Source organism: Pogoniulus pusillus, chromosome 7 (genome assembly GCF_015220805.1).
Source record: "Pogoniulus pusillus isolate bPogPus1 chromosome 7, bPogPus1.pri, whole genome shotgun sequence".
Classification (NCBI taxonomy): Eukaryota; Metazoa; Chordata; class Aves; order Piciformes; family Lybiidae; genus Pogoniulus; species Pogoniulus pusillus.
In genome coordinates this window covers 14,090,682-14,116,568 of record NC_087270.1, presented here as the reverse complement: position 1 = coordinate 14,116,568, position 25,887 = coordinate 14,090,682, and the positions used below count along the sequence as shown (strand labels likewise).

At 38.7% G+C, this 25,887-nt stretch overlaps 1 protein-coding gene across 8 annotated transcripts in view; it reads right to left on the bottom strand.

Moving 5' to 3' along the window:
* Window positions 1-25,887, bottom strand: part of EML6 (EMAP like 6) — a 102,805-nt gene that overhangs the window by 9,646 nt on the left and 67,272 nt on the right. For 3 of the 8 annotated variants that reach the window (XM_064146011.1, XM_064146010.1, XM_064146012.1), the window contains 17 exons: window positions 24,631-24,833; window positions 23,938-24,049; window positions 23,109-23,236; window positions 21,110-21,251; window positions 19,821-19,973; window positions 19,433-19,564; window positions 17,692-17,780; window positions 16,929-17,105; window positions 16,629-16,830; window positions 16,275-16,401; window positions 15,798-15,923; window positions 4,625-4,703; window positions 3,332-3,461; window positions 2,779-2,877; window positions 1,547-1,567; window positions 1,011-1,184; window positions 559-767 (listed from right to left, as the gene is read on the bottom strand). In XM_064146011.1, the coding sequence (XP_064002081.1) occupies window positions 559-767; window positions 1,011-1,184; window positions 1,547-1,567; window positions 2,779-2,877; window positions 3,332-3,461; window positions 4,625-4,703; window positions 15,798-15,923; window positions 16,275-16,401; window positions 16,629-16,830; window positions 16,929-17,105; window positions 17,692-17,780; window positions 19,433-19,564; window positions 19,821-19,973; window positions 21,110-21,251; window positions 23,109-23,236; window positions 23,938-24,049; window positions 24,631-24,833 (2,303 nt within the window). Of the gene's footprint in view, window positions 1-558; window positions 768-1,010; window positions 1,185-1,546; window positions 1,568-2,778; window positions 2,878-3,331; window positions 3,462-4,624; window positions 4,704-6,248; window positions 6,394-6,419; window positions 7,532-15,797; window positions 15,924-16,274; window positions 16,402-16,628; window positions 16,831-16,928; window positions 17,106-17,691; window positions 17,781-19,432; window positions 19,565-19,820; window positions 19,974-21,109; window positions 21,252-23,108; window positions 23,237-23,937; window positions 24,050-24,630; window positions 24,834-25,887 lie in introns of those variants that run through there. The other 5 variants (XM_064146014.1, XM_064146015.1, XM_064146016.1 and 2 more) reach the window with 5 other exon arrangements.

The following is a 25,887-nucleotide window of genomic DNA, read 5'->3' as shown; positions in this document are numbered from 1 at the left end:
ATAAATTATGCTTTGCATAGGCAATTTCTGTGGGGCTTCTGATGAAGCAGAAGCTATTTCAGACCTTAGCTTCATGGTAACACTGCTCTTTCACTGGTAACATGAATTGTTTTCCTTAACTATGAAGCTAAAATATGGTGCTATGGTTCCCTAATAAGCAAACTGCAGAGTATTACATACTGGCACATGTCATACCAAGTACTGTTAGCAGAAAAGAAGGTGGCAGAGCCTACGGTAAAACAACAACAATACATGTTTCTAAGTTAACCAGCGAAGTGCTACACAACTAGCAAAGGAAAGGAATAATAGCCATGGCTGCTCAAGCTGTAGGTGTGCACAGACATTAATACAAAACATCCACCAATAGAGAAATCCAACCCTCCTTCAAAAAAGTAGACAAAGTTCTAAAGGCAGACAAGTTTTAAATTAGAATTTTTACAAACAAGAAGGAGCTCTATGGTCTTGCACTGCTCACGCTCTACTACATTTCAGCATGGGACACTGACACTCATGGTTTCAATAAAAACATAACATCTGTAGCAAGTGATTTGAACTCACCGCTCCAAAGGCAACGGAAAGCATGGTTTGCATTTTGGCACCTTCCATGGAACCAATGACTCCTTTCTTATACAGCAAAGCACTGCCAGCTAACGTCCAGAACTTCATGTGTTTTACCCCTACAGACACGAACTGAGTGTCTGAATCTGGGCGAAACTCGACAACGAATATCCTCTCCAGGTGTCCTCCCCTGCTGGCCACTTTGGCCCCTGTTTTAATTAGGAAAGGGTAAAAATAAATTTACCTGCAAAGTTAATCTCTGATACAATTTTCTAAGGTAAATTGGCCTGATACTGGATTAGAGAACTGTGTCCCAGATTTTAAGCAATAAGCAAATACCAACATTATTTACTGTATCAAACAGCTTAATTCACACAACCTGCAAGTTGTCTGCCTACTCCATTGCATCCCTTAGTTCTGTGAGGCTGAAAGAAGACATTTTTTCCAGTTACCTTCTTGCCACCTCCACACTGTGATAGTGTGTTCTGGATCAACTCCCACCGAAACCAGAAGTTTGCCAGTTGCACTGAAGTTAACATAGTTGACCCCTTTGGTATGGAAGCAACGTAGCATTGAAATTGTCTGCTTACTCATAGCATCCCAGATATGAATTGTGGGCGTTGTACCTACATGCAAAAAGATGTGTTAAAAGATAATTAGTTCAGCATCTGCAAAGCTTCAATGCAAACCAAGCATTTTCAAGAACATTTAACCTAAACAGACACTTAGGGGTTTTGCCTCGTTCAAAATTAACACTACTTAAAAAAATAAAATCGTCATACTACTAGTTTGCAAGAGAGAGGGGGAAATTCTACCTCATGAAGGGAGACAGATTGTAAAAGAATGACATAACTGATGAAAGCCCTCATGCAAAAGAAACCGTCTGTAGGTGTTTCACTTGTATCCGCGATTGACACAGATACAATGAGGTCACATGAAACTTTTACAGAACTCTGCTGACTAAAATTCACAAAGGAATCAGCCTTACCTGGGAATTCTGTCATATCACCTGCAGTGTGAGAGCAATGGCAAATGAGGAAGCACCAAGGGAAAACAATAGGTGAAATAAGTAATGTTTCTAATGCTGAAGTGCCAGCATCAGCACCAGAAGGAAAAAAAAATTGAAAATGGATATGGATTAAATCAATAGAGCAAATAAGCAGGAATATTGTTGAACTTTTTTGAGTATATTGGTTTTTATACACAAATATTGCAACAATATTTAGTACCTTTAAGTTTTAAAAATAGTATTTAAAAGAAATGCTAGAGACATGCAGTTTTTAAACATTATTACATTTTAAAGTGAAATAAATGTGTAGTTACAGAGACTGTCCACCAAACTCAGCAGCACTGATTTCATGGGCTCTTACTGACACAACAGAAAATCAGCCTTTAACAGTCACCTTTTTCATGTCATAGAAATCAGTACTTTGAACCGGCACTCTGACAATATGTGGATTTGGGGAGTTACTCCACATTCACAGTGAAATGACAGCACTCAGCACAGTGGCTTGTCAAGGTGCTCGTCTATGGCCATTTGCCTGTCTTCTCTTATGTTCTTAATACAGAAGTTACAGACTTGAGCCTTCTTCCAGAATGATCTAAATTAGAACAGGTGACTTATCCCAGCATTCAGCCTGTTTAAGTGAAAGGCAACATATTTTTCCAAAGCTTGGAACAAATGATCCTGCATTTCCAATAGAGCATTTACTCTTGCCAAAGACCCTAGGGAATTTATCAGGAGTCTCCCTGTAAATAATGCCAACATAAATAGTTACGGTTTCACAACTGGTCCCTTACATGTGTTGCAACTTCTGTTGGGATCACACTGTTTCTTTCCTTTTCCATATAGCTTTTGTACTTCTGCATAGGAAATGTTTGTTATTTTCACTGCTAAGCACTTTACTGCTAATCAAGTGCCTTGGATACAGGAAGAAAAGAGGGAATTCCATAAATCTTATGATTACAGATTAATGAGATGATTTAGTGCCATTTAGCAGAGCTTGCTTTCTGAAACATGGTTATACTACAGTTAACTCCAAAATCCAATGACTCAAACAGAGATGAAAACCCTGAAGCTTGATTACCTCTTTAAAATCAAAGAGAAAGTTTGAGAACAGTAACACTGGTATGTCCTGGTAAAATTCCTATACAGAAAAGCCCAGATCAGTGCCCCTGGTAATTTTAGAGTAAAACTTTATTATATGGTAAGTCACCTACCGATCTGGCTGGTAGCCACAACATTTTTATACTTTGGGTGCTGGTTCACAGTTAGGCAAAGAATATCATCAGTGTGCTCCAGGTAGAAAGTCTGACTACCTATTAAAATTCAAACAAGGTTTTATTCACAACAGTATCAAAGAACCACCACCAGTGAAATATAGTATATTAAGAGCAACTTTTTCACGCTGTTTTACATCAAAATGTACCCTTGCCTGGAGCATGACTTTGAACAACTCAAAATGAGACAATGAACTCAGGGTCTCTCCTCTGAGAAAGATATTCCTGCATCTTCAGCAGGGATTTTAGCAGAAACAGAGTAGGGTTTTCTGACACTTCCTAGCTGAAGCTTCTACCTGCTGAATGGAGCAGGATGGCTCTACAGGACTGACTGAAGGAACTGTCAATCTTATACAATAACCATCTAATGTTTTTTGCATTACTTATGAAGATGAAAAATATGGGAAAGTTACAGTAATGTTAACAAGACTTTTAATCAGAAGTATTTCACTTGTACATTTTGTATCTCAAAGCATTTTTCAAGGTGAATTACCAGTAGAAAGATTTTGAACTATGCCTGCTGCAGCTGTGTGAAAAATTATATCAGCACCATCATTTAAGTAGTGAAGGTTGTTGCGACAGTCAAATCCTCTGTATCCAAAAACATGGTCTAAAGCCAGCTCCTGAGCAAATAAAACAAAAAGAGAAAATATGAGTGAAATGAAAGATGCAACAAGGAAATTACAGAGTTTGGAGTTCAATAAGCACAGTTCTAAAGTAAAAGCTAGAAAAACTTGTAGAATAATTAAACAAACTTTTATCAGTTCTGCTAATTTACTGAGTCATAACATTCTCAGACAATCTACAATGCTTTAATTGGTAAGCTAAGGCACTGCATTTATATTATTATTTCTTTGATAATTCATCCTGATGCAAATATTTGTCTGTAGATTTCCATTCCTAAATACTGAACTTACAGAAAAGGCCCAATTGTATTAATCTGCCCATCACATTTTAATAGCTATGTAGGGTATCAGGTATTCACTTGATGCATCTTCAAAAATCGTTCTGGAAAACTGTCAAATTTTAACACACCAAATTCTGGCCTGAAAGTCCTTATGCAAAGGCAGGCCACAAATAACTCTGCATTAACGGGAAGCATAATTTCAGCTTACAATACGCAACTGCCAAGGAAACTTCCTCCAGAACAACTGTCATGATTCATGGATTGCTGTCACAGTTGCTTTTTAGCCCAGGAGACAGACTTACTGAAGCTGTTCTAAGCATAATTACAGTCCCTTTGGTACAATCTAAATTCTTGACAGACTGGGCAGCTGTTGCCAGTTGTCCACACAGATCACAGAGTATTCCTTGTTCAGCACATTATGCAGAAACTGAAAATAGTTGTCTGGAGGGCCCTGCAGTTTGGGGGAAAAAGGATGTTCCAAAGTAAATCAGCAAATTTCATCTTTCAAAACCCTCAAATGATTTTTCACGTATGAAAATGCAGTTTCTGACTGCATCCCTTGGAGTTAGGTAGTGAGGGTGGGTTCTGCTGTGGATGTACATACACTTTGGCTCCACAGGCCCTTCAAATTAAGACACGCATCTGGTATTTGGAGAGATCTGGTATTACTGCTAAGCTTTAACACCCTAGCTCAGACATTTTTTCTGACAGAGACTGTTGTCTATTGCATCTTCTGATCTTCACCACCAGAACTGGAAACACTTTCTAGAGAATTTTTTCCTTTCTGCTTATCCATAACTTCAGCTGCCCTCAAAACAGAGACAGATTTCACCCATCACTTACTGCTTCTAAAGCAAAAGAAAAGGTATTAAGCCTGACCTCAACCAGTTTCTTTTTCTTGTTGACATTATTCTTTTGCAGTTTTTCAGGTTGAGGAGCAGCTCTGCTAACTGGTGGCCTGAAACAAACATTGCAAAGATTACAGTCAGTATGTTGGAAAGCAAAATAAAGCCTTCAATACCACAGCAGATGTTTTGAATATGATCAGGATATGGCTGAGTGCAACTCTATGAGCTGAACTCCCAGCTTTTTTTTTTTTTTCTCTTGGAGCTGTATAATAAACACATTTTGATGGGAAAAGCAGAAACAACACTGATGTCGATACTGTGGATGAGTGTCAGAACATACCACTGCACAACAGGTTTTTTTTAATCACAATGATTTAAATACACGGGAAAAATGCTTCAATACTTAGTGACAGTAAATTGTTGCTTTGGAAAACAACCTAAAAGACTTTCTACAGCTGGCAGCTGACCTTCCCACAGGCTTGCTTCTCTGAGAAACCTCATCACAAAACCTTGATATGACTTTATTAAAATCTTCTCAAAATCATATTAGAGGTAAAAAGATTACATGTAAAATGTACGAGTGAGTCATCTGTATGAATTTAATGGACACTATGGTCAAAGCATTTTTATATAATTACAGTTGCTAAAAGTAGCTAAACACACAAATGTATAACACAGGCTGAAACAAAACTCAAAGACAGATAACCTTTACTGCTACAATTGATCCTTCTGAGAAAACAAAAAGGAGGCCCCAACCTAAGAGGAGAGAGCTCAGCCTCTGTACATTAATGACCTTACAAAATCAAAAACTTGCTGCACAGACTCCACTTCAGAGGATCACTGTGTTAATTTAAGCATAAGGATTCTCCCTGTCCATGAACAGAAATCCACAAGAGCTAATTTTAACCCTGTCAATGGCAGAAAAGAGCCAAAAGCATTGCACTGGATTACTGGAGAAATTAGCCTACAGACACTTGACCTAGATTCTTTATCCATTCGTAACAAACTCAACTTACAGAAAAGACCCATTTGTATTAATTGATCTGGGGCAGAAGTGGTGATGGCAGTAAAATGAGAACGGATATGGTTAAATGCTTGCTCCAAAATCTCGCTTGATGGCTGCTGTTAATAGTACAAAACCCACCCCACTTTAAAATCAAATGGCAAATTCTGGAGAGAGGGTTCTGTAAATGAAAATCCAAAATGCCTGCCCTCCAATTATTTATTCAATACTTACAATTGGAAAGCATTTCCACAGGTTAAGATTCAAAAAAAGGTGCAAACTTGCAATAAATGATTCTATAAAAAATAGATTGTTCTTGTCCTTACACTGTAACTACCATCAATTCTCATTTTGCAAAAGTCAGCTGCAGAAAAATGAAGCTGCCTTTGCTGGAATTGCATTTTTAATGGTAGGTATTAAAGGCAACAGCTGACAAAATGCACAGCTAGAACACTTCATGCTACACATAGAATACTTATCACAAGAGTAAACAGCATGAAAACCTGATGTCTAAGAAAGACAGAATAAAGCCGGAGGTAAACACACTAACCCACTTTTCAAGCAAACAAGCAAGCTCACCAAGTGCTAGCACAGAACACTAAGGCAGGTGATCTTGTGACATTAAAAGAGCAAAAGAGTTACCTTGATCCCCTTGTAAGCAGCAAAGCAAGCCAAGTAAGAAACTTAATACAGTTTAGGTGTACTGATGACCACTTTACTCATGCACAAGCACGTTTAGAGTCGATCAGTCATTCCTTTGTTGCACAAATCATGCTAGTCAAGCATGCCAGCAAGAACTAAAACAGAAATTAAAGAGTGCACCAGTCTACAAAGTTGGAAGTACAGTACCCTGATAGCCTGGGTATACCCTGAACTAAAGATCCCATGGATTGGAGGGAAGAAAAGAAGCTGCACCCACACTTCCTGCACACTTTATACTGAAGAAGAACATGATTCCATGCATATGTTTGTTTTCAGATGCCTGGCAGGGATAGAAACCGGTAGAAATGGAACAGCCTTATAAGCACTGTGGAGAATTTCACACAATGGATGCTTGTTCTCTCTCCTAGTTCAGCCTGCAATTTAGCCTCGCAATTGTTCACTGGTAGCCAACTTACTTACAGGGACAGTTTGTACTTTTTTGTTCACAGGGAAACAAGTACCTTTATTTCCTCTGAAAGTGGTCCATCAAGTCACATTACATAACCACCAGTGGTAATAGAACCAAGTAGAAATGTAGCCACCGACAGAGAAGGGGTGGAGGAAACTAGTAGGAAGTTTAATTGTCTTATCAAGTAAAGTCATTATGTGGGACTAGAACAGCAAAAGCCATTTCATCCCAGATTTACTATGGCCTTTGAATCAGTACTTATGGAAATAATAATAACTTTCTTATACACTTCCTGCTCTTTTTTTTCTGTTTCGGTCTAATGTTAAAATTTACTGGGTTTATATTTCTTTAACTAGGAGTTTCAGATAAACTTTAGGACAAGAGCAAGCCAATGTTTTTAATGAAATCCAGAGAACACTCCTGCTATGATATGATTGATAATTACTAGCCTGTAAGCACAAGATTCAATTTGGAAACAGACACACACACACACTTTTGTACATATCTAGTCACAGTACACACAAGTCTCATGTGCATTCATATCTACAGGTACAGGTATACACAGAGAGCTATGCACTCATCACAATCTTGAATGTAAAGCAGCATCAAACTGTTAACACTTTAAGAATTAATTTTATTCTTTAAGTCTGTGACTAAACCTGATTTATTCTGATACACAAGAGGGCAGTACCAAGACCAGAAATGTGCACTGTAGCAAATGACGTGTATTCGCTCTTTTTGACCAATGCAACCTGTACACATTCACAGCAATCTGTGCTTTTACTGTGCTCAGTATTGTTAGTACTTACTTGACAATTCCCTGCCTCCAAAGGAAAGCAAGTTAAAACATAATACAAGCATTAACGGCTTCTTTCCAGTAAGTTAAAATAAAGTGCTTATATTACGCTATGTGATGAATGAGTTCCAGGAAAGATAAGATACAGGGAGACATTAGAGGGCTTTCAGTTCTTTAGATACTGTGAATACAGCAAATGAAAGTTCTGTTACTAATGATTATCTTGATGATAAGTTTACACGGGTAGGCACAGTTATAAAGCAGTGAGTGAACTCCAAATTTAAGCTGACAAAGGCTAACCTGCTGTCTTCACAGGTCTTCATGTGGAAACATAAAACCGTGCAAGTGACAACTGACTGACCTAAGCAAAAGGCCACCTGAAATGGCCAAGACCCATGAGTAGGAAGAGGAGGCTAAATCACAGGTGGGGTGAAAAGCAGCACCAGAACAGAGAATAAGATGGATGTACCAAGAGCTAAACTGGAGAGAAGATGGAATAGGAGTCTGGGAGAGAAGGGCACCTTGAGGGGGAGGAGAGATGTGATCTTAGCAGGGTAGAAGGGCAGAAAAGAAAAAACATATATCAATTTAGACAGAAAATAAAGGACAGAAAAAGACCAAATATTGCTACAATGTATTGTATGGGACAGGGATAATCAACTCATGTTTTTAGAGCACACAGCATGATGTCTCTCTGATAAGAGATGCTGTCTGCATCTGTAGTAATTTGGTGAGACCACAAGTATTCTGTTCTGAGGCCAATGGGAACAGAGTTGGACCTTCAGAAACAACATTGCATGAAAATGACAAATAATGAGGTTCGGAGCAGGGACAGACAGACAAAAATGTGCCAGACTGGGTCCAGTATAATTGGGTAGCAAGCTGAATAGAGTCCAAAAAGGGAAACTAACACGAACAGTTAGATGGCTGCTAATTCAGGGGAATCAGATCTGCATGCCATGCCAGGACTGTTCCCAAGAAGAGAAAGCAAGGTTCAAAGAAGGGTAAGAGACTGTACTACTGGTGGGTTTATCTAGACACAAGAATTAGAAATCCAAGATTTAAAAAAACATACTGCTCATTTCAGAAAAAAAAATGCAGAAGTAGCTTTTAAAACTATGCTGCCACTATTGACAGGAGGGAGGGGGACTCACAAGTGCCCTAAAGCTACTACAAAACTCCTACATCTTTAAGAAGTTATTAAAAGATTTTGTGAATTCTAGACCCTAGGATTTTCCAATCCCCAAATACATAGAGGATTTACGTGCTGTCACCCTGTATGTAACACAACAACTAAAAAGGACAGTATTTAAAACGAAAATACAGTGCTGATACAGCAGATCAAAAGAAAGCTGAAACAATACTAGGGGAAAACGTTAATGGGTATTAAAATCCCAGCACTGAAAACGCCTTTAGCACAGTTACAGTACTTAGGATTTCACAGGTATGCTGATGCACTCTTTAAAAAAATGAAGAGAAGAATAGCAGAAGGTATGGTGGTGCTAGCCATCTGGGTATAGGGTAAGGGAAGCTAGTCATTGCATTCACATGGCATTCTAGTTCAGTCTCCAAATGTGAAGCAAGTGGAAAAGCAGACGAATAAGGGTAATCACTTCTGAATTAAATTTGAAGGCCTTTTTAAAACAAGTTCATTGTTCTAAGGATCGTTTAAAACTGTTAGTCTAAGCACTTACTGTAACAGGCTGGCCCTATGGCATGGAGATCTGCCATACATAATAAACCACACAGATGGGGTGGCTGGAAGATCAGCCTCCTTTGCCTAAACCAGCTTCAAGGAACACACTGTAACGTGCTTTCAGCAAAACATCAACTTCTGGGTTTGAGCTAAGACGTTTTGAACACCTCAGATAATTATACTTCAGGAGAACTCTCCATGTACTATGATGACAACAGAATCAACCCAACTTTAACCTGTTTGGGAATGTCCCTCTTTCTTTAGGCTTTTCTTGGGTTTTGTAATTGTTCGAGAGGAAGAGTCTTTTGCATCTGATTTGTTATTCCTCATATGAATTCTGACCTGTTTTGAAGCTGTGTTCATTGTATAAATAAAAATATTCAGCCAACTGTATATGGACACTTTTTGGGTTGGAAGTAAAACATAACAGGCAGAAAAATAACATACTTCCCCTAAAGAACCTTCCAAAAAAACGGAACATTTTGCATCAACCTCAGTGCAGAGAGTGCTCAAATTCAGTGTGAGAAATGCTGGTAACACAATGTGCATTGTGACAGTGATGGCATCCCTCAATTCCACACCCACAAAGTGTCACACAAATGATGACAACCTTTGGGCCGGCTTTGTGCTGACATGTGGGAGAAGCACAATTGACTCTTAGTTCAGAAGGTTGGCAGGGACCATAAAACACCAGTCACAATGTGTGCAAGCCTTGGGGTCAAACGTGATGAAACCAGCATGCTGCCAAATCCATTTAAAATGCATTAACTTGACACAATGCCATTGAGAAAGTAAAAGTGTGTATTCAGAAGGATTCAAACAGTAGGTTTCTGCTGAAATAAGTGCAGAGTTATTTTCTCCATCCTAGAGATGTTTTTTTCCAGACACACTTTGTATAGTTCCCACCTACACATAAGTACAAGACAGATTCACATTCAAAGCTTTTACATTGCACTCATAGATGTGTGCATGTAAAAAGTGCACGAACAAACCTTGTAGCCATATGCCTAATAACACAGTTTGTGGCACAAAGGCTTGTACTTGCCACTTGCCAGGGCTATTTTGAAAGCTTTTATAATTCAAGGGATGTCATAAAGAAAAAAAAAAAAGAACAATATTTAAAGGGAAAAAATCCAACTTCTTAAGCTTTTCCAGCTTATTGTCTTTATCAGGACATATGATTACAAATGATGCATAACAGCTCTCAGACAGGTAATCTGGAGAGACCAGTCAGGATATGTTAAAAACCAGAAAACTGGACAAACGTGCTAATGCCGCTTTTTGTTTTTAACACATTCAGCCTGCTTTAAAGGGTTTCCCAGCAGCAGGGATATTAGAAGAATTTTCATTTATGCAGTCATGCAAGTTGAAGGAAATGGAAGCTGCAAGCACAAGATTTATGTTAGCAGTTAGTAGAAAGCATAACGCAAATGTATCTTTGCCTTTCATATTAGTAACACAAATACAGTCTTCACGCAAGTGTGTTTGACTTTTTATCATATCAACTCCTTGCTAGTTAAAATGGTCCCAGTTCAAAAAGTAGCCCTTTTCTGAGCTGAAGAACAGTTTCTACGTGACAGTAGATCTTACAATTGTCCTGGATTGTCTGGGACAGTCCCACCAGTGATCAAGTGGTCCCGTGGTGTGGGAGCACTGCTTTTAGAACTCCCACACCGCGAGACTGCTCCTGTGGCACCTCTCATTGGCACCCCACTTCTGTACCACAGAGGCAGAGAAAAGAAGGGGATGCCAATCAGAGGAGCAAAAAAGGAAGAGAGAAAATAAGGGCAGTTGGGGAGGATAGGAGGACAGACATGGAAAGGGAGAAGAAAAACAAGAAGGTTGGGGAGAGAGAAATGAAAATCAGTTAATCATCTCAATCAAAAGCACAGATTAATACAACTGCAAGACGTTTAAAAACTCTTCCTCAGTCTCATACCTCCTGTTATTTTTCCACACTAAAGCTGACAGAGACATTAAAAACTTTGGGTCTCCTACAAAAATACCAGACTAGAATTTATTTAAAGTCCTTCAAATAAAATCCATCACGAAACTTCTACGTTCCTCCAAGATATTTGCAGAATTGTTATTTACATTATGTAGATAAATGAGACAGGAAAAGTACATTTGATAAAGGGCTTTACTTTATGTTTGTCAATACAAGGGTTTTTTCCCTTTATAATCATTAAACTTCTCTGCCTAGTTTGCTTAGGGGCTCAATACCCTGGAGATCTGGAGAAGACCAGTGAAATTGTCTTTCCTTTCTACCTTGCTGGATTATGCTAGGCCCAGAGCACAAGCTAGGTCATAATGGAGGGTGCAGAGTGGCTGCTCAAAGTCAGTTATCTGTATCATAGAATCAACCAGGTTGGAAGAGACCTCCAAGATCATCCGGTCCAACCTATCCCCCAGCCCTGTTTAATCAACTAGACCATGGCACTAAGTGCCTCATCCAGTCTTTTCTTGAACACTTCCAGGGACAGCAACTCCACCACCTCCCTGGGCAGCCCATTCCAATGGCAAATCACTCTCTCTGAAGAACTTCCTCCTGACATCCAGCCTATACTTCCCCCAGCACAACTTAAGACTGTGTCCCCTTGTTCTCTTGCTGGTTGCCTGGGAGAAGAGACCAACCCCCACCTGGCTACAGCCTCCCTTCAGGTAGTTGTAGACAGCAATGAGGTCACCCCTGAGCCTCCTCTTTTCCAGGCTAAACAATCCCAGCTCCTCAGCTCTGTCCTCCTACTCTCTCTCATAAAGGAGAGAAGGGACAAGAACTACTGGATCCCCTTTTCCAACTTGTGAATTCGCTTTTCCAGAAAGGTAGTGGTTGTTGCTAAGCTCTGCACTCATAACCCAGCAGTGCCTGTATTGCCTCTCAACTGCATGCTTGCAGTCTTCTCAAGAGACCTGTGATTCCTGAGACCAAACCTCTCTTGAACTGTTCCAGTGAGTCATTATTTCTAGAGACATAGTGTGTTTGAGTATTTCAGATTCGCCACTCCTAATGCTACAGAAACACAGAGTCCTGCTGCCTTATTCTAGCTAACACAAAGGTTAAAGACAGACATGTAGCTATAAAAAAGAGGAAAATAAAAGAGCCATCTTCTTGAACCAAACTGTCTCCTACATAGCAGCTTTCTATTATGTAAGCAGAGAAATAACCTTTTTAAGCAACAATTAACCTTCTGAATATTCTTATTTTAAAAAAAGGAACATAGTGAGTCCTGGCCCTCAAGACTCACAGGACAGCCCCAGCTATTCTTGTCTCTTGCTTAAGCTGGAAGCTTGGGTTTCTTTTCTCTTCCTTTATTTTCTTAATTTAAACTCTGCATAATTCTGGGTTTCTACTCAGAATACCTATGAACAAGTCACACATTTTCCTTTCTCAAACACAATGAAAGTGACAGCAAAGCAGCTTTATTTTTAGAACCTCACTGCATCTTTCAGTGAATTGAACTGGCAGTTATTCTGCTTCTATCTGAAATGGCCTTCCAGATCATAAAATAATTGTCAAAATTCATACAGTGTGTATCGATCTCAGCATATTCACAGAGTGCACATCCCACCACATGCACAGTCTTCGGGGATTCAGGCAGACACATGGCACAACTACCAAGAGGAATATTTGGAATATTTTCCCCAGATAATCTTCCCTCTCAAAAGACTATCAGGTTTTCCCACGCACCTGGCTGAAAGAGAGCAGAATATATCCTCTTGGTTCCCTTCTCCATATCTAAAGAGACTTGCAGAGCCTACTTCTGCTGTGCCTTTTGCAGAAACTCTAAAGCTTTGTGAACTGGCTTCGGTATTGATTGGTGCCATCTCATTCAGCCTACTGCATAGAAATGTCAAGACTCTACATCCTGAAGACCTGCTGAACTACAACTCATGCTTTCCTGAACACTGACAGTTGAAAACTTGTAGGTTTTTATTTCATGTGGCTCAATTGTTTGTCACTTTGGACTCCTGTAGGTGAAAAGGCAGCCCAGTGCTTTCAGGAAGCTTTTAGAATATAGTCAGACAACCCCTTCATGAGCTGCTGCATTCTCTTGTATTCTCAGAAAAGATGGAATCTGGCACAGTTCTGGTTTGCCTCATAATTCATCTGTCTTATGAGAAAAGCTGGCTTCACTCCAGAGCACTCATAACTGAGAGTGTCAAGACTCTGCATAAACTGTGCACATATTTGGCACAATTTTAGACAAAAATAAAAGTCTTTGACAATTGCAGAAGCTGTACACATTAGTCTCATCTTACTGCAGCCAAGCCCCAGTATCTTTCACAGTTTAAGACCTTATCCCAGCACGACACCTTCAGAAACTGACCATAGCATTTTGCTTCTGATTGTACGACTACAAATTCTGGTAACTTAATTGATTTGCTGAAGGAAAGAGAAGTGTAACCATATCTTTGCCTAACAACTATATATGAAAACAATGGAATCTGTTGACAAATGTGTCAGAACAGCAAATTCCAAATACCAAAGATGTGATTATATTGAAGTAGTTGTAATTGGAAGAGGATGCATTAAAAAAAATGTAGAGAACAGCTCTGAGTCTTTAGCAGAAAAGATAGAAAGGACAATTACAAGGGTTTATTTTTAAACTATTTTAAAATAAAGGGCAAAATTGTTGATTGCATGGAGACACTAGGAAGAAAACAGGATACATTGGCTGTTAAAACTTTCCTTTTTGCTCTCCTCAGTCTAAAACTTGTTACAGGACAGATTATTCCTTCAGGCTAGTCTCATGTAAAGTCATTATGAAGAGACCATAATGGCAAGGGAAGGCAACCTCAGTGCAGAGGAGATATCTAACCATGTAGTTAGCCCACCAGCTATAAACAGAGTGGATAATGTGGAAGGACTAGATGAACTCCACGTTTCAGTGTTCCTTTGTAACGCTGGGCAGCACAAGCCACATTCTCCCTGCACTATGGATTACTAGTGCTAATGTGGCAAACTGGAGGCCTCCTTCCTTTGTCTTGCAACATCTTGTTTTGGAAGTACAGTATGTTTTATTAAGTGTTGAAAGAGACAAAGTGCCTGTCCATTTCAGAGGTGCCTTCCTCCACAGCAACACAGCAAGTTCAGCTCAACTGGCTTAGGCAATGAAGGACTGAAAATGTGGACAGACTGAGCCTGAAGTGTACATGGCAGGATGGGACACTCTGAAAAGCAGGGTACTTGCTGGCATCAGACAGCAGACCCAGTGCCAGGTGACAGAGAAGGAAAGATTCCTAACAGGGAGCCAAAGGGACTGCAGTGGTTCCCTCTCCTGGACTGAAAATAGTGACCAAAAGCTGCAGGAGAAACTGATGCTTATACTCACATTGTTGGGAATTTACTAGCACAAAACAATTGAAATCTTAGCTTAATCGGTCAATTAAACTCATTTTAGAGTTACTTTTGCATCATCAAAGCAAAATAAAGCAGCTGGAAGGTGCAAGGGTCTCTGATGTAAAACATCTGACCATTGTATCACCGGCATTTGTTAGTTCATGTGTAGTAACACTTTGGTTGTATTCACCAAAACCAATTTTTCCCCCCCTTTTTAAACTCAATCTCAAAACATTCATGTTTGCTAGGTAACACAGGACAAATTTATATAGAAAAATGGAGAAGCAAAAACTTAATATGAGTAAATGAAAACAGGAACAAAAATTATTGTCTAGCATTTTCTTTGAAAAGATCACTAATCCTCCTGCTGCATTTGGTAAAATGCTGCAGTCAGAAAGATAAAAGAGTTGCAACATTTTTCTTCTCCTTTCACACCCTGCATCTGTTCTCCTTTTCAAATACTGAATTAAAAATCATTAATTTGCATTTTTTGCCCATGATGTCCAGTACCACGTTCTTTGAGAGCTTTAAAAATATAAACTCATTAGTTTTTCAAATATGGTATTAGGAAGTATTACTAACTTCATTTTCTATCTTACAAATTGGGACACTAAGGAGATTTAAAGCAAAAAATCTCAGAAGTTGGTACTGTAGCAGTATTCTATCTGCCAACCATCACCAATCAGGTCTGCAAGAGGAAGAGAAAGAAGGCAGCTCTACAGGCTCCAGAGAGGTCTCTTATTGATTTGCTGGCCGTTTTCTACGCACAGCTTTCATCTCCTGCAGCATCTGCAGCAGGGATCCTACAGCGCACCAGCGCTTCCTTTTGCACCTGCTCTATTCCCTGAGGACTCTGTATCCTGTTCTCTAACTAGGGCAGGACCCCTGTGGCAGGACCACTGGCACTGTCACTAGCCACGTGTTCTGTGTAGACTGAGGGGAAACAATTAAGCTTAAATTCTTCATGTGAGCTAATCCATAGAACTTGTTTGCTTTGTCAAGTGCCCAACATTGAGCAAAAGAAAGAGAACACATGATAAAAGAAGGAACACTTATAAAAATAAATGTTATCGAAGGAGACTGCATAGATTCACAGATGTAGATTTGCTGCTCCATATTACAAAAAGGAATCTACTTTATTGGTTAGAGATACTCCTGTTGTGTTCCAGCAGTCCTGTCCCAAACAGTTTTTACTCACCCACTCCCCCAGGTCTGTGCTTGACTGGACCAATCTCACACTCTGTGCTTAGCCTTTACCTCTTCTCTTTACTGTTCTCTCCTCTACTGTCCTCATTCCAGCTTCTTCCCTTTTTTTTTTCTCCACAATAGTTCAGCATAAGTCCAACATGTGTTATGGGGAATTTCAACATTGTAAGTAACAACCTGGTGCAATTATAAGCAACGGAAAATCTTCAGTGGAAACACCACTGAAAGCCTCACATACAAAGTGTTTACACACTCACCCTACTACATATGCCCTTCTGCAGACATATGCACAGCTACACATACTAATTAGGAAAGAGTATAACTGCATATGTGAACTGCAGAGGAGAAAACAATGCTCACAGCTGATTTACTTAAATATAGGTATTCTTCTCCATCACATTCACGATTGCACCCTGTGAAAATGTTACCCTGTGAATGTTAAAATTCCTGTCTTATTTCTAAGGACTCATTTTAGTTCAATTAAGGATGCAATGTACATTTGGAAACAAATACCTTTGTGTGACATACCTCTCTTCTACTGAAATCTCCTTCAGCTGCTGATGTGGTTTGGTCCCTTCCATTTCTCGGATGCTTACTGCATAGATCTTAGTGGTGTAGTCAATTGCTTTTTCTCTTGCAACATCACTATCATAACCTTAGGAAAATAAAATATAAAATAAAACAAACTATCCTTGTTTCATAGTGGAAGAGTAGAAAATAAGAAGATCTGCAACAATAACAGGAAGGAAACAAATCCTACCAAGCTCTCCCTACACTGGACCTTAGCATATGAATGTTTCTTGCTCACTTGAAGCTAAACACCCATGTGAGTCTGTGGAATGAAGACTAAATTAAAGACTTGTTTTATACAATCCTTTTTACCTCCATCCTCTTCTGCATCTGTGTCTGATTCTTCACTATCAACCAGCTTACTCTCCTGAATGCCCAAAAATTCTCTGGTCCAGATCATCAAAGCTGTATCAGCACCACCTACAGTCAGCAGCACAGAATCATTGTGTAACCACCGCACGTTGGTTACCTGTGCGCTGTGACCCACATACTTCTTGAATTTTGCATGCTGGCCCTGTAGCACAAAGAATCCACACATTAGCAAGCTGACATACTGCTAATAGTGTCCTCTTTAATTCCTTTTCTTGCACACTTCCTAATGACAGAAATTACCTTCACTGGATAGGAAAAAAGCTTCACAAAACCAAAATCATCTCCTGTAGCTAACAGTGTTCCATCTTTGGTAAGACTAGCTGCATTCACAACAGTGACATCGCTGTGCATGGGCCAAATTCCTTCACAAGTAGGCCCCAGAACACATGTCCAAGTGTCCCACTCGATCTTCTCTATCTGCAATCAAAATTTACCCAAGAGAAGAAGTCATCTTAATACATACTAAATACACACCAGTTAATATATATATTTTTTCCTATGTTTGATATTAACTGAAGATTTAGAAAAGGTTTGTTGTTTCCAGGTCCTTAATACAAACTGCATATCTTTACCAAAAGGCTTAATACTTTAAGTCTTCCCACTTTCCCAAGGTAGAGTATGGATTTGGACCCAAATCTCCTTAAAGAGATGCTGAACATTGGCCATTTTGTAGAAGAATTGTGTATTCCAAATAATCAATACCACTAAAAGCCAGGTCTCGCTGTTTAAAGATGGTTTGTAACCTGTATGCACAATGAGTACACAGCAAATGGGTGATTGTTTCAGGAAAGGAGATTCTGGGAATGACTGCTATTAAGCAAACGACACACAAACAGAACCTTGCAAAGAAAGATTTTGTAAAGAATGATTAAATAATTCTAACCACTGTGAGTATAGTATTCTAAAAGAAAAAAATATACCATTTGAAGACAAAATATGCTAATTTTCAGCAGCCCTGAAAAATAACTTTCACAGTAAAAAATCCAGTAAGCATAGTTCATACCTCAGCAATTCTTATAATATGCCTTTTCCCCCTTGGTGCTTCAAAAAATAGTTGTTCTTTGGCACCAGAATTGACTTGCAATAACTTTCCTGGATATGAAATAAGAGTTTATTATGAATCTTATTCATTATTACAAATATTAGGAACTTTCTTTTTAGTGAAGAGATTTCTTGGGGTAAGCAAAGAAATGATCCTTCAGAGAGTTATTCAGAGCAAAAGTAAAGCAGATGCTCAGAATCACTCTTGAAAGAATCATATACTCCTGATTCATGGCAGAAATTATAATTTGAATACCATCCAACAGTCTTTTAAAAAAATCAGTCTTGCAGCAAATTACTTGCTCTTCCAACCTGGTTGATTCTATGATTCTATGATGATACTTTGTTCCACTAGGAAATGTTTTGTTTGTGTTTTCATCACCATGATAATAGAAAGTTAGAAAAAAAAAGCATATGCTGTTAGTTTCCATAAGAATTTTGCAAGACAGCTTTCCCAAAAGTTAGAAACACTGTAGGCCATGGTCTATTTTTCACTAACTGCCATAAAGACCAGCTATGCAGCAAACTGTCCTTTGCAGATGAAGCTTACCATATCCATACAAATACTATGGTGTTGTGAAGATAATCCTGTATGCAATTGATAGTATGTTAGCAAGCATTTGTGCATGAATAAGCAAAAAGTGCTTTCGAATTGAGCTTTACAGTATCTCTGATAGAAGAAAATTAGTGTCAGTGCCAAGGAAAGCACTCTGAGAAACCCTGGATGAGATTATCTGCTGCTATGAATGAGTGCAGCTCTAGCACTGCTGTATTTTGACTGGGCATCTTGCCCTTTGTTACATGATCTACATTTAGTCTGTTGGAACCACTGACAAGAAGTGTAATACAAGGCTACAGCAGTGTCATGTCCATCCTTATTACACATACAACTTAATGTATTAATCCCTCACATATAGAAGTTCAGTTAAGAGTTTCCAATGAATACTAAGAATTGGACATACTAAGAATTTCCAGTGTCTTTATACATACAATACATCAGAGAGTTGGCTACTGGAAGTACTCAAGTAGTATCAGACACATTGCTATTACTGTGTGTACAACTACCAGAAGATTGCCAGGCTGCCAGCAGTCACACAGTGACTATTGCAGCACGGCTTTACTAGCTCAGAATGGCAACTGGACCTGAAGAGATTCTGAAAGGAGGTTAGCTCCTGTTGTTGTCAGTGAGCTCGTACCACATTTTGGGACTAGCACAGCAAGGGAAGCAGGGCTCAGACACACAGGTGGCTCCACACAGAATCACGTCAGGTTTGGGAAGGCATATTTGCATGAGCTCATTATCAATCCTACTAGACTTAATCAGTTGTGATAGTAGGCCTCTTTAACTTCACTGCAGTGATTGCCATGAAATTGGACATAACATTTGGAATAGAAAAAAGTGCCACACACCGCAAAACTAGAAAAAGAACAGGGGACAGAAACTCAGTATTATGTTCCTAAGTGACATTTTAGTCATATGCTGTCAGCACTGAAGTAAAGTACCATGTGCTCTGCTACAAATGCTATAAGTGTAGATGCATTCCACCAACAAATGTAATTGTGCTGAACCCATATGGTGCTTAATGCTGAAAAACCATTTGCATTAGTAGTTACAGCTTATCTCAGTAACTGGTATGAGCAGAGTTTTCTGATACTGCATTTTATTGGCAATTGTAATCTGTATCTCTAGTAAAATATTTTACCTCTTGAGTCCCAGTCAATGTGGGTGATGTAGCTAGATGCACCTTTACAAATGCCAACTCTTTTGCTGGTAAGTACATTGTAAATATCTACAAAGTTGTCATGGGAAGCCACAGCCAGATACTTCCCTGATTCTGCAAAGAAGAGACCCAGAGATTATTAAAGGTGTACATGTTATAAACATTATTATCATGCATTTTTATTACTGTAGTGCATCCGAATGCAACGGCTGGGGTGGGACGCATACCAGGCTCTATGCAACCATACAGTACTTAAATGCTTGGAGGGCACAGAAACCAGTCTACCTTCTGAACATTCATTCTTCTGTCTAGTGGAGAAAATCAAACTCTAAGACAAATACTGCCCTTCCAACTTATAATCTGATGATACCTCGTGAAAATTTTATATCTGAGATCATTTCCTTTCTGTGGTGAAAAGAAACCATGTCTTCTACAGTGTCAGCATTGACCACCAGAAAGCTCCCATCATTCAGCCCTACAGCCAAGGCCTTCCCATCAGGTGAAAATGCACAGCATCTTCCACCTGTTACAGGAAACAGAAAGGAGCATCTTAAGGTTTACAAAGTTATTTGACTATGAAAAACATTAATAAACTGCAGTAGAAAGTTTTTTTTTTAATCAAGTACGTAGACTTGTACATCCATTATGTGATAGGAAGGCTCTGATTAACGCTTTACTAAATGGGAATGCATCCTCTGCATAGGCTCTTCTAACAGTGGTGACTTGACCAGTCCTGAAACGGGCTTAGGAGTGACTACTACCTTCCAAGTATGTCTAAACAGAGCAATGACAGAAATAAAAAATGTAAAATTTTTAACCCCCAAACAACCAAGGATACTTGGGTGGGAAATTCCAAGACTCGTTATGGTAGAGTAACAACATGTTTTTCAGGGATACTACACTAAAACTTCTTCATTGTATGACTGAATAACAGTTCCTTGCAGGTGGAGAACATTTTAAAAAGAGATGTAGCACACTTCTTCACTTACTGCCTCAGCATTATTTCTGACTATATTCTCTGATACACCAATCCTTATGTCCCTGAGGTCACCTCTCTAAAACATTTGATTCTTTCCCCTCAACCAATTACAACCAATTATAGTTGCTGTGCTCTGGATCTGTTACTGAAAAAGAAACACTGAATTTACACCATAAAATACCTGAAAGACATCAATGAGTAAATGAAATAAGGGTAATTTTGAGAAGGCAGCATTTCAGCCTGGAGAAGATCGGAAAGCTGTTCATTTTCAGAGAAACTGCTGTAACACATAAACTATTGCCACTGAAGATTGTGCTCAACGTGCAGTTTGTCTTCATAAGGAAACTTTCATTTCAGCAACAAATATGCTGGCCTTAAGTGTTCTTATGGAGGAAAATGACTCTGATGTCAACTCATTCCCCTTGAAATCAGAGTAAAATATATTCAAGTTAATGTTATTACTATTCATTACAATAGATTAGAATCTTTTTCCTTTTTACCCTTTTCATTGACTTGACACATGCCAAAGACAATTTTTTCCTATGCTTCCAAGATCTTGATGACCATGTCCCTTTCCTCTCTAATTAATGCCTGAGTCATGCACCAAAAGCAGAGATGGAACTGCTACAGAAAGAGAGTAGAATCATTCCTAACACAGAGCATGGCCAAATTTGAATTACCCTTTTTGAGCTTCCTCACTGCCAGCATGCGGTGCTGGGATGAAAGTTCCCAGATTCGTAGTGTTTTGTCATCGCTTACTGTTGCACAGACGGGCAAGAGAGGATGAGCTGCCAAGCCCCAGACTTCTCCTTCCATGTGTCCCTAAAGGAAATTATTTAATAGAAGAGGAAATAATGCATTTGGCTTGCTTCACTTGCTCCCTGTGATAGGGCAAGGAGCAACTCATGTAAGCTGCATCACAGGAGGTTCCATCTCAACACAGCAGGGATCTTCTTTACTGTGAGGGTCACAGAGCACTGGAACAGGCTCCCCAGAAAGGTTGTGGAGTCTCCTTCTCTGGAGAATTTCAAGGCCTGTCTGGATGTGTTCCTGTGTGACCTGAGCTAAATTATGGTCCTGCTCTGGAAGGGCGGTTGGACCTGATGATCTCATTGGGTCCCTTCCAACCCCTGACATCTTGTGATAGTATGTTCCAGCACTTCCTCTGTGTCCTTTCATAAGTCTCAGGCAAGAAGGTTTTTACTGTCTCCTCTCAAAAATGCTCCATGTTCAAGGAGATCTGAATGTCTGACCCATTTCTTCTGAAAACCATCTCAAATAAGACTTCCGTATCTCCTCCACTACCATGAGCTGTAAATTTTATTCTCCCAGCACTATTTCAGACTTGAAACAAATAGGAAATAGTTGCACCAAACAGGACTTTATCCTGAAATCCTAATACAGGCTAATGTGTATTCAAGATTCATGTCATTTTTAGCTCCCAGAGAAGTTCTTTGCCCAAGATACACATACCTATTTTTTTCCATATTTCTTCAGAACTCTGTTCTCAAACTTTAAATCACTCTTCTTGTAATTTTTTTTTTCCTTGCTGCTCTGCTGGTCTGAGACTAATTTAAATATTTTACTGAGGGAAATGAATTCTTAAGTGGGGGGGGACACACACACACACAGGTAACTCCCAAACCATCACAGCTGCACACGTATTGGTGGCACCTTGATTGCACTATGTATTTTCTGGTGTGACTCAAGCTCATGCACGCAAGAATCACAGAATGGTAGGAGTTGGAAGGGATGTCCAGGGATCATTTTGTCCAAGCCCAATGCCAAGGCAGGTTCATCTAGAGGTTATGAAGGAATGCTTGCAGGCAGGTTTTTAATATCTCCAGAGGTGAAGACTCCACCACATCTCTGGGCAGCCTGTTCCAGTACTCTGTTACCCTTAAAGAAGCTCCTCCCTATGTTTAGATGTAACTTCTTATGTATGTAATTTCAACTGGATGACAATTATTACACTTCTTTTTACCAGAAAACTCACAGCAATCAGGTAATTTTTAGGTAATTTTCGATACAAATCTGAAAGGTGGTGGTTTTGGTTTTGTTTTTGGTTTTTTTTTGAAGAACAGTGTTAATTAAATCAATTATAGAAAATCAAAAAAGTTAAAACTTAACATATTACAACTCAGTAAATGATATATACAATGTTCTACACAATGACATTAGGATTATTCAAAACAATAAACCAAAACAACATCAAATACACGGGGATATATATGAATATTTTAAAATCAAACTTTGCAAAATATCATCTTGCAAAAAGATCTCTCCTTATGCTTTCCACATCTGCAATGACAACTGTGTGTCACTGCAGAAAACTGCCATAATTTAAAACGTTTTTTTCACACACTAAAGCATAGAATTTTTCAGAACATACTATATTATTTCAGTTAAATCGTGTAAATTGAACCACACTATGAAATTAATTTTGACTTGGGGCTTAAACTAAAATGTCTTAAAATCTGTTTATTCTACCTTCAGAATTCTGTAATCCACAGTTAATCTCAAAGTAATTAACATAAGAAAGCATTGGCTCCTGCCTGAGCAAGGAAAGCAATAGTGGTAAAGAGAAGTAAGGAAATCAGAAAGAAAATACCTGGGAAAATCTTACTGGATTGTATATCTGACAGGAAATAACTTTGACATGGAAGACTCACACAGTACCTGGACAAGTAGAGTCATGGGGCCACTTTTATCAATTTCAAGTATCTCTCCATTTTTAGTCCCTACTAATATATGACCATGTCCTAGACTGATAGCTCGGATAGAGGGATTGTCTTCTAAAAGTAAACCTGAAGAACACAAAGATATTAATTTTAGGGTTTTATTTTGAAATCAGAGTCTCATGTAATCTACAGTTATACATCCTGTATCATCTGTAATTAAAATCTGTTTAAAATTATGAAACATAAGACACACTTGCCTCATCAAACTGCCACATAATCAAGGTACCTAATTCAAAGGAGGTGATCTTATGCTAGTTTGTACTGTGGCAACATAAAGACTAATATTTGACTGCTTTATAAGGGGTGACAGTGTATAAGGAGTTCTGATGCTCCATCACCATGGACATTAATTCTGTCATTATCTGTGCATATCACTTTGCAGGCTTCCACACTGATGCCTGGGAAAGTACAATTTAAGATGTTTTTCTAACTCATAGGGACCCTGGTCCTGCTACATGAAGCTGCTAAATAGAACAGATTTTGGAACATGCAGACTCACAGGCTTGTGACATTTCCCTTTAAAATAATTTCTTCAGCAAAAACAAAGCCAAACATCATGGAATAGAGGAAACACCAAAGAGACTACAAATGGCAAAGATGGTGTGAAATACAAACCTGTATCAATCAAACCAGAAAAATTCCAGCACAAAATTGTAGCAGTATATTACTGTTCCATCATGCTCTGGTTAAGATTTAATACCTATTATTGCCATTTTACCAGCCTTCATGCATATAGTCCTTATTAAAACACACTGAAAAAAGAATACCTTTAGAACTAGCAGATAGTGCTGCTCTTTTAATAGCGTATGTCTTCAGACATCTCTCAAACATATCATCCCAGAGTGCCACAATTCCATCCTTTCCACCAGTTACAAACCCCTGTATAAGCACAGTATGAAAACATAAGAATGTCAGTGCTTATATGTTGATGTTTAAAAAGACATGTTCAAAGGCACATGTGCCTCCCTTGCATTTTGTTCTTCTGTGCAATTAAAAATACTGAAGCTTTTCTCTTCAAGATTTATTGATACAACTGAAGGAAAATATTTTGGTATCTTTGATAATTCACTCAAACAAAACCTTTGGATAACTGAAGTCTTGCTTGTTTAAGATAAGGTGACAATGTTAGTTAAAAAATAATGTTTCAAATTTTGAGAACTGATAATGCAAAAATATTTTTGGGATGAGGCTGAGGAGGCAATGAACATAACTTGTGACTCTCCTGTGGGCTACAAATCTGAAAGTGATTTTAATCACATTCAGAGTCAAACAGTGTAATTGGTTTTCTTTTACAGTTTTATTAAAGCACCTTCAATTCTAGCGCAATGAAGGACAATACATTGCTTACATATACACATACAACCAGAGCCACTTTGCTAGAAGATGAGGCAAATCCTTCTGCAATTCAGCACTGCAACAAAAATAACAATGATGAATGAACTGCGTAAGACAATAAATACCTTATCTAATGCATGCATGGCAAACACAGGTCCATCATGGGCCTTCACTGTCTTAAGCAACAGAGTATCCTTCCAGATAAAAATGTCTCCAGTAGCTGCACCAGAGAAAACCAGATCTTCTATTCGCCCATAGGAAACACTCATCATAGTTTCCAATTTCCCAGTTGTTCCAAATGTTCCTCGTTTTGATGTAAAGCCTCCACCTGCAACATAAACTGAAATAAGTCTCTTTATATTACCATTTGCAGACACAATGCTGTCAAGCACAAATGTCTTGGCCCCATCACCTATGAGACAGTAGGCAAGTGAAACACTGAAAACAGTGCCCAAGGCAAAACCATAAGAAAGGCAACCTAGCAATGGCAGTTTTGAAGTGGTACAGACTATTTTCAGATTACCGCCAAAGAAATGCAATTCCTCTTCAAAATTTATTGTAAGCATTAATATAATGGCTGGCAGAGTATTTTTAGCACAGGGCACGTACAATTATAAAAGAATACAGGCAGCAGTGTCCTTGCCTCAAGTCATCACTGTATTTCACAGGTAGCACCAGACTGATATTCTCAATTCCACTGAGCAGATCTTAATTCAAACGACACCATTGTTATTGCAAAGAGAGTATTCATGGAATAAGACAGCATTTAATGCAAATTCTTGTAACAGAAGTCTATTGCATTACTACAGAAATAACCTAAACAAAAAACAAGGAGTGGGGAAAAAAGAACTATCTAATTTTGAGTTGTCTTGAGTTCTGTTTTTAGTTGTCCTTATGGTTCCTTACTTTTGCTGAATTTTACATACAGAAGATGCCCTCTGAGATCTTTTTTTTAACCAAGTACTTGTGAGGTGTATATACACTTGAAAGTTGAATGAAGAACAAAAAACACAGTCCTGAGTAAATCAATCAGAACCCAACTTTGCTGTCTTTCTCAGTCTAACAGAACAATCTAGACTGAGAGCTACTGCCCATTCAGAATATTTTTTGTTGTTATTTTGCAGAATCTTATTGTCTTTACAAATAATGGAAAACTCATTTTGATTATTTAGCAAAGGAAGCAAAATACAACAAATATATGACCTTGATTCTTCTGATCTCACATTGGGATTTTTAATTTCTGCAAAATACCTTTATTTCACTTGTGTTTTGCCCAGGTCTGTCCTTAAAACTGTCTTTCCCACCTGGCACCTTCAAATATGCACTTCCATCTCTCTGGAAGTCACTTCTGATAACACAAACACAGCTCTATCCTCAACCTG